Here is a 14,627-nt window from a genome sequence, read left to right as displayed (position 1 = left end):
AAGTACCTAAAGACCTTTAACAGGGAGAAAAACCAGGAAGAAACATTAGGGAGAGAAACAGAGGAGAACCGACTGCACGAGCACACAAGAGAGACTCACATCACACCAGTCACACAGAAAAAGAGAAAGGAGAAGACATCATTCAGAGAGAGAGAAAAGCCATGTGAGAGAAGAGAACAGTTTGCAGTCATTAGTCATAATCAATTAAGTCATCAACTAGTCATAATCTATACTCTATAATGTTGTCGGCAGAACAGTGGTTGGTAAATTCATTGAGACAGAAACTGACCCACCATCCAGTACAGGTTGTGAAGCACTCAGCTTAAAGGCAGCTAATTGTAAGCTAAGGCAAAAAGATGAGTTTTAAAGTTTGGATTTAAAGGACTCAACAGACTCCGATTGTCTGATGGCAGCAGGCAGGTTATTCCATAAGAACGGGGCCTGATAGGGAAAGGCCCCGCCACCAGTTGACTTCTTTTTAACTTTGGTACACAGGAGCCCTGTATTTTGAGAGTGAAGAGCTCGAGATGGCATGTAAGGTTTAAGGAGATCAGACAGGTAGGATGGGGCAAGCCCATTTAGGATTTTATAAGTCAGCAGAAGCACCTTGTATTCTGATCTAACATGGATAGGAAGCCAATGAAGGGAGGCAAGAATTGGTGTAATATGGTCAAATTTCCTAGATTTATTTAGGATTCTAGCAGCAGCATTCTGAACCATCTGAAGACTTTTAGTACTAGCATGTGGCAGACCTGAGAACAGAACATTACAGAAGTCAAGTCTGGATGAAACAAAAGCATGTATCAGAGTCTCTGCGTCAGCCATGGAGAGAAAAGACCGAATTTTAGCTGTTACGTAAGTGAAAAAAGGCAGTCTTGGTGATTTCTTTAATGTGCTTATCATAGAAAGGCAGGGATCAAACATAACACCAAGATTTGGATAGTCCCTTTAAGATACTGGACCATCCCTTTAAGACAGTAGAGTCCCATTAAGATGGAGGACTGTCCCTTAAAGACAGTAGACAGTCCCATTAAGATGGAGGACTGTCCCTTTCAGGCAGGTGAGAGTCCCATTAAGATGGAGGACTGCCCCTTTCAGGCAGGTGAGAGTCCCATTAAGATGGAGGACTGCCCCTTTCAGGCAGGTGAGAGTCCAATTAAGATGGAGGACTGCCCCTTTCAAGCAGTAAAGAGTCCCATTAAGATGGAGGACTGTCTCTTTCAGGCAGGTGAGGGGAGGAGGCAGGAAGATATGAGGCCTACTTTTAAATGCCTGATTCTCAGGTTTAAGTTGAAGAGTCTTTTAATCTTTCATTACTTCTAATAAATTATACAGGACTGCCCTGCCTGTGTGTGTGTGTGTGTGTGTGTGTGTGTGTGTGATGGTAGCAGACGCCACTGTGTCCACCTCAGCTCTAACAATCACAGGGTGATATTAAATATTCAGGAGAAAGTTCTGGACTTCTTCCAGGCTGGTCCCCCCCCCCCAACAAAAACAAAAAACAAAACCTTGGGTCAAGCAGAGCCATAGTGAGACAGCTTCTAAATTGTGTGTGTGTGTGTGTGTGTGTGTGTGTGTGTGTGTGTGTGTGTGTGTGTGTGTGTGTCCGATTCAGTCTAGTCAAGTCAATTTTATTTGTACGGCCCAATATTACAAATGTGCGTCAAGGTGCTTTACAGCAACACAACATCCTGCCCTCAGACCCTCTCATCAGATAAGGAACATCTCCCTAAATAAACCCTTTAACACTACAACAGGCAGGATTTCCCTCCTACCTAAAACCAACATGGTGGTTTTTAAACTCTATATTCTGTCAAGATAAATACCCAGCTGAGATATTAATGCATTACATATGTTAGTGTGTCTGTTATGAAACTAACTGACACCAAAATTAACATTTTAACAACTTTAATACAATTTTTAAACAATTTAAACGGCCGCTGTCCAACACCTGTAAATACCGCAAGGCCTCGGTGGTAGTCATGGTGCGTCTGTAGCGGCGTCTGTAACCAGACATGTTGGACATAATCACACATCAAGTTTAGACTATGTGTCTGCACTGGAGGATGCTAGTGTGTTTCTAGGACAGAGCAGTGAACTTCATGAAGGAAATGATGCCACCAACACACGTCATGAATACTGACAGTTGTCAACACATGACAACGACCCGCTCATGGTCATTTAAGGTAGATCTTATCATAACTTTTTTTGTGCGATTGATCTACAACTCGCCCTGTGATGGCTTGGCGGCCTGTCCAGGGTGTCTCCCCGCCTGCTGCCCCGTGACTGCTGGGATAGGCTCCAGCATCACCACGACCCCGAGAGCAGGATCAGCAGTTTGGATAATGGATGGATGATCTAAAACTCATTTTAATACAAATTTATGCAATTTCAGGGCCATTCAGGGAGCCGCAGGTCTGTGCCTTTTGTTTAAACTCCACAGCGGTCATAATGACTGGCTCGCTTGTTCTACTGATAACAGGGGGGAAACAGGAAGAAACCTCATGGAGAGCAACAGAGGAGCATCTCTCCCAAGATGGGCAATGTGCAGTGATGTTGTGTTTACAGTTTACACAGTAAGGTGGGAGAGGACACCAGCATTATGATGGATGATCAGAGCCAGTGATGTTGTGTTTACACAGTGAGGTGGGAGAGGACACCAGCATTATGATGGATGATCAGAGCCAGTGATGTTGTGTTTACACAGTGAGGTGGGAGAGGACACCAGCATTATGATGGATGATCAGAGCCAGTGATGTTGTGTTTACACAGTAAGGTGGGAGAGGACACCAGCATCAAGATGGATGATCAGAGCCAGTGATGTTGTGTTTACACAGTGAGGTGGGGGAGGACACCAGCATCAAGATGGATGATCAGAGCCAGTGATGTTGTGTTTACACAGTAAGGTGGGAGAGGACACCAGCATTATGATGGATGATCAGAGCCAGTGATGTTGTGTTTACACAGTAAGGTGGGAGAGGACACCAGCATCAAGATGGATGATCAGAGCCAGTGATGTTGTGTTTACACAGTAAGGTGGGAGAGGACACCAGCATTATGATGGATGATCAGAGCCAGTGATGTTGTGTTTACACAGTAAGGTGGGAGAGGACACCAGCATTATGATGGATGATCAGAGCCAGTGATGTTGTGTTTACACAGTGAGGTGGGAGAGGACACCAGCATTATGATGGATGATCAGAGCCAGTGATGTTGTGTTTACACAGTGAGGTGGGAGAGGACACCAGCATCAAGATGGATGATCAGAGCCAGTGATGTTGTGTTTACACAGTAAGGTGGGGAGAGGACACCAGCATCAAGATGGATGATCAGAGCCAGTGACTTTGTGTTTACACAGTAAGGTGGGGAGAGGACACCAGCATCAAGATGGATGATCAGAGCCAGTGATGTTGTGTTTACACAGTAAGGTGGGGAGAGGACACCAGCATCAAGATGGATGATCAGAGCCAGTGACTTTGTGTTTACACAGTAAGGTGGGGAGAGGACACCAGCATCAAGATGGATGATCAGAGCCAGTGATGTTGTGTTTACACAGTAAGGTGGGAGAGGACACCAGCATCAAGATGGATGATCAGAGCCAGTGATGTTGTGTTTACACAGTAAGGTGGGAGAGGACACCAGCATCAAGATGGATGATCAGAGCCTGTGATGTTGTGTTTACACAGTAAGGTGGGAGAGGACACCAGCATTATGATGGATGATCAGAGCCAGTGATGTTGTGTTTACACAGTAAGGTGGGAGAGGACACCAGCATCAAGATGGATGATCAGAGCCAGTGATGTTGTGTTTACACAGTAAGGTGGGAGAGGACACCAGCATCAAGATGGATGATCAGAGCCAGTGATGTTGTGTTTACACAGTAAGGTGGGAGAGGACACCAGCATCAAGATGGATGATCAGAGCCAGTGATGTTGTGTTTACACAGTAAGGTGGGAGAGGACACCAGCATCAAGATGGATGATCAGAGCCAGTGACTTTGTGTTTACACAGTAAGGTGGGGAGAGGACACCAGCAATATGATGGATGATCAGAGCCAGTGATGTTGTGTTTACACAGTAAGGTGGGAGAGGACACCAGCATCAAGATGGATGATCAGAGCCAGTGATGTTGTGTTTACACAGTGAGGTGGGGGAGGACACCAGCATTATGATGGATGATCAGAGCCAGTGATGTTGTGTTTACACAGTAAGGTGGGAGAGGACACCAGCATCAAGATGGATGATCAGAGCCAGTGATGTTGTGTTTACACAGTGAGGTGGGAGAGGACACCAGCATCAAGATGGATGATCAGAGCCAGTGATGTTGTGTTTACACAGTAAGGTGGGAGAGGACACCAGCATCAAGATGGATGATCAGAGCCAGTGATGTTGTGTTTACACAGTAAGGTGGGAGAGGACACCAGCATCAAGATGGATGATCAGAGCCTGTGATGTTGTGTTTACACAGTAAGGTGGGAGAGGACACCAGCATCAAGATGGATGATCAGAGCCAGTGATGTTGTGTTTACACAGTAAGGTGGGAGAGGACACCAGCATCAAGATGGATGATCAGAGCCAGTGATGTTGTGTTTACACAGTAAGGTGGGAGAGGACACCAGCATTATGATGGATGATCAGAGCCAGTGATGTTGTGTTTACACAGTGAGGTGGGAGAGGACACCAGCATTATGATGGATGATCAGAGCCAGTGATGTTGTGTTTACACAGTAAGGTGGGAGAGGACACCAGCATTATGATGGATGATCACAGCCAATGAGTGGGCAGGTCCAGTGCCTTGCTACAGGAAACAGAATGTGACAGTGTAGTGATGTGGTTGAACCCACAACACTGATTACAGGACAGTCTCCTGTATTTACAGTATACTCCTGTACCTGTGTGTGCGTACCTGTTCTGGTCTTGCTATTGGTGAGTATCTCCTGTAGCCTCTCCTGAAGTTTATCTGCTCTCTTCCTCTCCAACTGCAGCTGTCGCTTCAGATCCTTCAGCTACACACACACACACACACACACACACACACACACAGAATCAGCCTGACTGCTACAGACCTGTCAGTTAGACAGACAGACAGAAAGATGTAGTACTGCAGGAAAACCAGATGAAGGTAACTCACAGCTGCACTGCCCTTCTTCTCCAAAATCCTCTGACCATCCACGGTGTCCTTTATCTCCTAGACACAGACACACACACACATGGCAACAGATAGACAGACAAGGTATGATATAGATGCTGAGTCTTCATGAAGAGCATCATCACATCGTTGTCCTCGTCAGCAGCAGTAGCTGGGACAGTCCCTTCACTCGTGAGGGTTAAGGGTGATTTACCTCATGACTCATGTGGTCCATGTGGAGATGAAGGGATTATTACCTGATGAAAAATGCCACTTGTGTTTACAGACAGTGTTTTTCCAGACAGTTGTGCTGTGCTGTGGGTCTGCTGGCTTTAAACAGCACGCACCTGTTTGAGTTTTCCTATAGTATGACTGTGTTCATCCCTCGCCTTCTCCACCTCCATCAGCTGCCTCCTCATTTCCTCCATCTCTGAGACCTTCAACTGGAGAGACACATAGAGACAGAGTGAGGGAGAGAGAGGCAGATACCCACATAGAGGAACAAGAGTGAGAGAGAGAAACAAGAGAGCGAGAGAGAAACAAGACAGCGAGAGAGAAATGAGAGAGCGAGCGAGAGAAACGAGAGAGGGAGAGAGAGGCGAGAGAGAGACAAGAGCGAGAGAGAGAAACAAGAGAGCGAGAGAGAAGAATGGACAGAGCAGGAGAAAGAGGGAGAGAGGAGTTAGATTAGCATTATGTATCAGACGCTTTCTCCATCATGTGACAGGAACAGAGAATTGGAAGTTGAAAGGCTGAGCTCTTCACATGTCTATGAGACAACATGTAACATAGGTTTGTTTATAAGTGCCCAAGTGTGACCTTTGAACTTTGGGGTCAACGGTAAGCAACCAAACCCAAGTAAAGCACTGTCCCTTTAGAGTCAAACAATTGAACGACTTCACCTAAACTTTATTCAGTTCTGAGTAATGAAAAGGTCTTTTAGATGACATTAAAATGGAGAAAAAACGGCAACAAGACCTAAACACTTATCAGATATCATTTGTCCGGAGAGTGTAGCAGTGTATTCCACTGCCCAGCAACATGGGGATCGCCGGTTTGAATCCCCGTGTTACCTCGGCTTGGTCGGGCGTCCCTACAGACACAATTGGCTGTGTCTGCGGGTGGGAAGCTGGATGTGGGTATGTGTCCTGGTTGCTGCACTAGCACCTCCTCTGGTCGGTTGGGGCACCTGTTCGAGGGGGGGGACTGGGGGGAATAGCGTGATCCTCCCACGTGCTACGTCCTCCTGGTGAAACTCCTCACTGTGAGGAGAAAAGAAGTGGCTGGTGACTCCACATGTATCACAGGAGGCATGTGGTAGTCTGCAGCCCTCCCCAGATCAGCAGAGGGGGTGGAGCAGCAACCGGGACGGCTTGGAAGAGTGGGGTAATTGGCCGGGTACAATTGGGGAGAAAAAGGGGGGGGGAAATGTAATTTATCCAGACTATCCGATCTCTCCACCCATTTCCAAACCACTCTGAAAATGGTGCAGATATTTCTAATTCAAGAATATAAAAAAGAAAAACCTGTCTCCCCTTCGTTTTTATCAGACTTTATTCATCTGACCAAAAATGCCATTAAATTATTATCTAATTTTTTTGTTCTAATTAACTCAACTACAGTGTCTTGCAGAAGTATTCAACCCCCTTAACAGTCATCAGTAATTTCTGGATTATAAAAGATACTCACACATGTTCCTGAACAATATTATTTTGTGAAACCATAAGCTCTAACAGCATGTTCCCAAAGCCAAAATAAGCTGTTTCACTGACTCTTTATTCATAAATAAAACTAAAATATAGTGCCTGCATGAGTATTCAACCCCCATATATCAATACTTTGTAGAGTGCCCTTGTGCTGCAGTAACAGCCATGGTTCTCGTAGGGTAAGTATGTACAAGCTTTGCACATTCTTCTGGAGTAATTTTTGCCCATTGTTTTTGGAAGAATTTGTACAGGTCTTCCAGGTTGGTGGGATGGCGCCTCTGGACTGTGAGTTTTAGTCTGTGCCACAGATGTTCAATGGGGTTGAGGCCCGGACTTTGACTTAGCCACTCCAAAACGTTCCCCTTTTTGTTGCTGAGCCATGCCGTTGTTGCTTTAGCCTTGTGCTTAGGATCGTTGTCCTGCTGGAAGGTGAACCTTCTCCCAAGCTTCAGTTTTATGACAGACTGCACAGGTTTTCTTCCAATATTTCTTGTACTTAGCTCCATCCATTCTTCCTTCAACTTGAACAAGGTTCCCAGTGCCGCAGCTGAAAAGCAACCCCATAGCATTATGCTGCCGCCGCCATGCTTCACTGTAGGGAGGGTGTTTTTTAGGACTGAGCAGTGATAGGTTTGCACCACACATAACACTTTGAGTTTTGGCCAAAAAGCTCCAACTTTTGTCTCATCTGACCACAAAACCTGTAACCACATCCTAACTGGGTCTCTCTCATGCTTGGTAGCAAACTCCAAGCATGGTTTTATGTGCATAGTTTTGAGCAACGGCTTCTTTCTTGCCACCCTCCCATACAGGCGGGATTTATGGAGAGCCGTGATATGGTTGACTCATGCACATTTACTCCAGTTTCAGCCACTGGCCTCTGGAGCTCCTTCAGAGTGACTGCAGGATCATGTGTGGCTTTCCTCACCCGCCCACGTCTTGCTTGGACACTTGGCTTTGAGGGACAGCCTGTCCTACAAAATGTCTGGGTGGTGTGATGCAGCTTCCACTTTCTGACAATGGATCCAACAGTGTTCCGTGGGACATCCAAATACTTGGATATTGTTTTGTGTCCCTTTCCCTCCTTCTGCATTTTAATCACTCTGTCTCTTACTTCAGTATTCTGCTGCTTTGTCTTCATGTTCTGATGGAGTTCACGCCCAGCTAATGAACTTCACCCAGAGTGCTTTTATACCCAGAAACCAGACTGGTACTTTACTATCTTACAGGTGCACACTGGTTGTGCACCTGTACCATTGTGCATGTACCATTGTGTCTACCTGAGGTTGTTTTGGGAATAATTTGTCATTTGTGTAAACTTGGAGCTTTCACAGCACAAGGGGCTGAATACTTATGCCAGCACTATATCCATCCATCCATTATCCAAACCGCTTATCCTGCTCTCAGGGTCGCGGGGATGCTGGAGCCTATCCCAGCAGTCATTGGGCAGCAGGCAGGGAGACACCGTGGACAGGCCGCCAGGCCATTACAGGGCCCGCCCACACACACACACACACACACACACACACACACACACACACACACACACACACACACACACACACACACACACACACACACACACACACTCATACCTAGAGACAATTTAGTACAGCCAATTCACCTGACTTACATGTCTTTGGACTGTGGGAGGAAAGTGGAGCCCCCGGAGGAAACCCACACAGACACGGGGACAACATGCAAACTCCGCACAGAGGACGACCCGGGACGACCCACCAAGGTTGGACTAGCCGGGGCTCGAACCCAGAACCTTCTTGCTGTGAGGCGACCACGCTAACCACTGCGCCACTGCTCCGCCCACAAAGCACTGTGTTTGAGTTTTAATTTGCTAATAAACATAAAGCATACCTTGTGTTGGCTGTGGGAACATGCTGTTAGAGCTTATGGCTTCACACAAATAATATTGTTCAGGAACAGTTGTGTGAGTATCTTTTATAGTCCAGAAGTTACTGACGACTGTCAAGCGGGTTGAATACTTCTGCATGGCACTGAAAAACCACCGACAATTTAGAACAAAACTATGTAATGAAACAAACTGTCCCCCCCCTCCACAGTCATGCCCATCCACCTACCCTCTAACCCCCCCCCCCCCATCAGTGCTGGTCACTCGCTGAGAGACACCGGCGGTCACATTTAACTGAAATGGCACTTTAATGGGCCGTGCTGTTAATTGTTTGTACTTTTTTTATTTTGTTCTCTCTGTTTTTATGTTTTTAGCAGTATCGCTTCTAGGGAATTTTTGGATATGTATTTTTATCTTTTCTGCTGCACTGCTGTGGGCTGGGAGAAACGGCATTCTGATTTTATTTATGTCTGCAGGTACATAATAATGAAAATGAAATAAACTAAATCTTGTATGTTGAAAACACACGACTATTATTTGCGCACGTCAGACCAGGTTTAAGTTACCTCTCTGGTGACTGTCCTCACCTGGACAGAACACACAGACCAGCAGAGAGACAGACAGACCTGTAGTGTGACGGACAGACAGGCAGACAGAGTTGAGAGTGACAGACAGGGAAAGTGTGGTACACTTTAAGCTGAGCGGAGAGTTCAGACTGGTGACATGTCTGCTACACACTGTACACTTCAGCTCACCTCTGGCCTGTAATTAACTTCTCCTTGGTTAATTAACTTTTCCTATTAAAACACTCTGCTCTGAGTCCACTAACGAGATCTAATCAGCCACATCTTTCTCTCTCTCTCTCACACACAGCTGAATGTTCTTTCTTTAATTCTACAATCTCCGCTTGATGTTCCAGAGAGTTCTTCTCAATGCTCTCCTGCAAACACACACACCCACACACACACACACACACACACACACACACACACACACACACACACACACACACACATCAACAGTCTCTATGGAAACAAAGCACAGCTAGAGCACAGCTAGCCTAGCAACAGGATTGGTCAGAGACGTGTTGCAGATAGCCCAGGGATTGGTTGCTAGGTTGAAAAGTATCAACCGCATCACCATGTAACTGTCCAATAGCTGATTTGAAATAGATGATTGACAGCTGGAGTGTTGCAGCATATAATGGCACTGATAGTACTGCAAGATGATTGGCTGCTGATGTGGCCTAACAGCTCTAGAGACCGCCGCATGTACAGTCAGAGGTTAGACTCTGGGAATGGTCAAGCACCCTTTCCTAGTGTCCTTGAGCAAGACTTGTGCTACATACTGAGGCTTTTTCCTGGCTGGAAAGAGTTTAGATAACGTCTCCCTAATCTGGTGGTTTAGTCTGTGAATTAGGATTCTCCACACCAGGTTCCACTGGGTTCATGGTGAAAAGGGCTCCTCTGATCTGGTTTAGCACTTCCATAAGGATTTAATCTCCCTGGGTGTTACCATGGAGACAACAACACTTAAATTAGAAACACAGATTAATTAGAGGGGGGAGGACATATAAAACACACACACATACAAACATACAAAAATGTGGACAAATACAAATACCCATAATTCCCGCCCACACACACAACTGCAAATTCATCAACATGTCTTACAAATAGTCTCTCACCCTCACAGACAAACACTTTGATAAGCCTTTTATCTGTCTGTTTGTCAGACACAAACTTATTTATAATCTTCATGTCTCTGTCCCCTTTGTCTCTGTGGAACACAGCTGTCTACTAATGAAGCCGAGCTGTGATAAAAATAAACCAGCGGTATGAAACATCTCATCTGAAACACATCAGACACTGCCTCTACATCAATATATATTAATACCTCCCCTTAAATGTGGATGGGTGTGTGTTCTTGTACTTCTATCTTTGTGAGTTTGAGTTTACCAGTTACCAGTTTGAGTTTTTAACCATCAAAGTGAGGACATTTTGTCCAGTCCTCACTTTCTTTAAGGGTGTATTTTGGGGTTCGGACTTGGGTTTAAGGGTGTATTATAGGGTTCGGACTTGGGTTTCAGGGTGTATTTTAGGGTTTGGGCTTGGGTTTAAGGGTGTATTTTGGGGTTAGGACTTGGGTTTAAGGGTGTATTTTGGGGTTAGGACTAGGGTTTAAGGGTGTATTTTAAGCTTCGGATGTGGGTTTAAGGGTGTATTTTGGGGTTCGGACTTGGGTTTAAATTCAGACTTGGGTTTAAGGGTGTATTTTGGGGTTAGGACTAGGGTTTAAGGGTGTATTTTAAGCTTCGGACGTGGGTTTAAGGGTGTATTTTAGGGTTTGAACTTGGGTTTAAGGGTGTGTTTTAGGGTTTGGACTTGGGTTTAAGGGTGTATTTTGGGGTTAGGACTTGGGGTTAGGGGTGAATTTTGGGGTTAGGACTTGGGTTTAATGGTGTATTTTGGGGTTAGCACTTGGGTTTAAGGGTGTATTTTGGGGTTAGGACTTGGGGTTAGGGGTGAATTTTGGGGTTAGGACTTGGGGTTCGGAGTGAATTTTGGGGTTAGGACTTGGGTTTAAGGATGTATTTTGGGGTTCGGACTCAGGGTAAAGGGTGTATTTGGGGGTTATGACTTGGGGTTAAGGTGTATTTTGGGGTTAGGACATGGGGTTAAGGGTGTATTTTGGGGTTAGGACTGGGGTTAAGGGTGTATTGGGGTTAGGACTTTGGTTTAAGGGTGTATTTTGGGGTTAGGACTCGGGGTTAAGGGTTTATTTTTGGGTTAGGACTCAGGGTAAAGGGTGTATTTTGGGGTTTGGACTCGGGGTTAAGGATGTATTTTGGGGTTCAGACTCAGGGTAAAGGGTGTATTTGGGGGTTATGACTTGGGGTTAAGGTGTATTTTGGGGTTAGGACATGGGGTTAAGGGAGTATTTTGGGGTTAGGACTGGGGTTAAGGGTGTATTGGGGTTAGGACTTTGGTTTAAGGGTGTATTTTGGGGTTAGGACTTGGGGTCAAGGGTGTATTTTGGGGTTAGGACTCGGGCTAAGGGTTTATTTTTGGGTTAGGACTCAGGGTAAAGGGTGTATTTTGGAGTTAGGACTCAGGGTTAAGGGTGTATTTTGGGGTTTGGACTCGGAGTTAAGGATGTATTTTGGGGTTCGGACTCAGGGTAAAGGGTGTATTTGGGGGTTATGACTTGGGGTTAAGGTGTATTTTGGGGTTAGGACATGGGGTTAAGGGTGTATTTTGGGGTTATGACTGGGGTTAAGGGTGTATTGGGGTTAGGACTTTGGTTTAAGGGTGTATTTTGGGGTTAGGACTTGGGGTCAAGGGTGTATTTTGGGGTTAGGACTCGGGGTTAAGGGTTTATTTTTGGGTTAGGACTCAGGGTAAAGGGTGTATTTTGGGGTTAGGACTTGGGTTTAAAGGGTATTTTGGGGTTAGGACTTGCGTTAGAGTTAAGGTTGGGGTTGGGGTGATTAGAAGGATAGAAGAGATTGGAGTCATAAACAATGTGTTATGGCTATCGTTGGGGAAAAGGCAGGAGTTAAAATAGGAAATTAATTGGTGTTGGTGAGGGGTGTGACTAGGATTAGGATAAGGGTAAGGGTAGGGTTAAGTTTAGGGTAAGGGTTAAGGTTAGGGTCAAGGTTAGGGTTGAGGTTAGGGTAAGGGTTAAATTTAGGGTAACGGCGTTAAGGTTAAGGTTAGGTTTAAGGTTAGGGTAGGGGTTAAGGTTAGGATTAAGGTTAGGGTAAGGGTTAAGGTTAGGGTTAAGGTTAGGGTAAGGGTTAAGGTTAGGGTACGGGTTAAGGTTAAGGGAGAGAGAGAATGTCTGTGTGCGTGAGTGTGTGTGTGTATTCAGACCTCCAGCTGAAGTGTGTGTTCTTTCTGTAATTCTACAATCTCCGCTTGATGTTCCAGAGAGTTCTTCTCAATGCTCTCCTGCAAACACACACACACACACACCATCAGAGAGGGAGACAGTAGAGTGGGTCACTAGCGCCCCTCTGTGGTTATAGAGCCATCTTACCTCAGCCTCCTTCAGTCTTCTTTCAAACCAGCCTTTGGTTCCTTCCATGGACTGAACCTGAGCCTGCAGAACCTCCATACTCTGTTGTACTGCCTCCAGTTCCCTGGTCCGTACCTACAGTACGTACACACACACACACACACACACACACACACACACACACACACACACACACACACACACACACACACACACACACACACACACACACACACACACACACACACACACACACACACAGTGGGGAGCACTGCTCGTGAGGTCACACAGTGTGTTGTGGTGGTCTGTAGCCTGCTGGTCAGTAATTGATCACACACAGTGGGGAGTACTGGTCATGAGGTCACACAGTGTGTTGTGGTGGTCTGTAGCCTGCTGGTCAGTAATTGTAATCAGTAGACGGTCCTGTATGAACCGTCTGTGGTCTGGACGACGGTGCAGAGGTTGATCAGTCAGTACTTCCTCTGATGTCATGTTGAGATGACAGTGCAACCTTACAATCCTTTAGAAAACAAAAGTATTTTGTCAAAGTGAAAGCACTATTGATGTTATGGTGTCTTTTTCTTTCTATTTTTCTGGAAATCTTTGACAATTTTTGCATTTTTTGGAGGAAGAACATTGCTGGAGACCCAAGACCACATGGAGCCTTGGTAATGGAGCAGCATTTATTAAGTCTACCCAGAAGAATTCTTTTGCCTTTTGAAACATTTTTGGAAAAGATGACGACCATTAAGAAACTAGGAGAGGAATTGGACGAAATCAGGGAGCAACTCTCCACTATGACCGAGAACATTAACAAAGTGTTGTCTCAACAAGCCGACCTTATGGGTCTAGTGACAGAGGTTAAAGAGCTGAAGACTTCAATCAACAAGCGAAACAAGGAGACGGACGAGAGGTTTGAACTACTGGAACAAAGGCTTGACGACTTGGAGCAGTACTCCCGTGTTGATGACCTTATCATCGGTGGGTTGGCTACTAAACATCGCAGCTATGCCAGGGCTGCAGCCACAACTACTGATCATTTTGGGGAGGACTTCGCACCACCTGAGGAGCTGTGCACTCTAGAGCCACAAGTGGTCCAATTCATGAACAGTAAGAGTATTTCCTTAGAGAGTAAACAAATCTCAGCATGTCACATTCTCCCACGTAAGGACAGAACCTACCCAATGCCATAGTTGTCCAGTTTGCTAATGGAAAGGACAAGGTTGAAATGTTGAGACAGTCCAAAAAGCTTAAGGGTACTGGCGTGTATATCAATGAGCACCTGACAAAGAAAAATGGTGCAATAGGCAGAAATTGCGGTATTCTTAGAAAGGAGGGCAAAATCCAATCAACATGGACAAGAAATGGAAAAGTGTTTGTTAAGCTAAAGGGTTCACCGCAGCAGGCCAAGGTGGTTGTGATACGCCACCTGAGAGAACTGGATCAATACAAGTGAAAATGACTGAAGTGTCTGAGACCTGTTTTGGGAGCATTGTTTGCTCTAATTGATCTTGTTTTCCCTTATAAAATGACAAGTAAAGATTCTCATATTTTTGTTGAAGATGAGAGTGACCTCTCAGAGAATGAAAATCCCCCAGTGAAGAATGACACGGAGGAGCTACGTTTTTTTTCAAGTTTTTCTGAACATAATCCATTTAGCTTTGAAAATGGTATTGATCCAGAGGAAAATCTTTATGTGGATTATAACGCCAATTCTGATTATTATTCTGAGAATTTGTCTAATGTTAATTTAGAAGGTTTTTCTATCATACACTTTAACAGCAGAAATCTCTATGCCAATTTTGCAGAAATCAAAGATTATCTAGAGCCATTAAAACATAAATTTCAAGTCATAGCCATAAGCGAGACATGGATAACAAAGGAAAAGGGTGCTAACTTTGTGTTAG

General features: G+C 45.2%; 1 protein-coding gene across 4 annotated transcripts in view; it reads right to left on the bottom strand.

The window, feature by feature from the left end:
• Positions 1-14,627, bottom strand: part of gripap1 (GRIP1 associated protein 1) — a 123,265-nt gene that overhangs the window by 32,745 nt on the left and 75,893 nt on the right. For all 4 annotated transcript variants that reach the window (XM_056273558.1, XM_056273559.1, XM_056273561.1 and 1 more), the window contains 5 exons: positions 12,742-12,855; positions 12,576-12,653; positions 5,475-5,570; positions 5,131-5,187; positions 4,906-5,005 (listed from right to left, as the gene is read on the bottom strand). In XM_056273558.1, coding sequence (XP_056129533.1) covers positions 4,906-5,005; positions 5,131-5,187; positions 5,475-5,570; positions 12,576-12,653; positions 12,742-12,855 — 445 coding nt within the window. The remainder of the gene's footprint in view (positions 1-4,905; positions 5,006-5,130; positions 5,188-5,474; positions 5,571-12,575; positions 12,654-12,741; positions 12,856-14,627) is intronic.

This window comes from Lampris incognitus, chromosome 2 (assembly GCF_029633865.1).
Source record: "Lampris incognitus isolate fLamInc1 chromosome 2, fLamInc1.hap2, whole genome shotgun sequence".
NCBI lineage: Eukaryota > Metazoa > Chordata > Actinopteri > Lampriformes > Lampridae > Lampris > Lampris incognitus.
The sequence above is the reverse complement of the archived record's forward strand: the minus strand, read 5'-3'. Positions and strand labels throughout refer to the sequence as shown.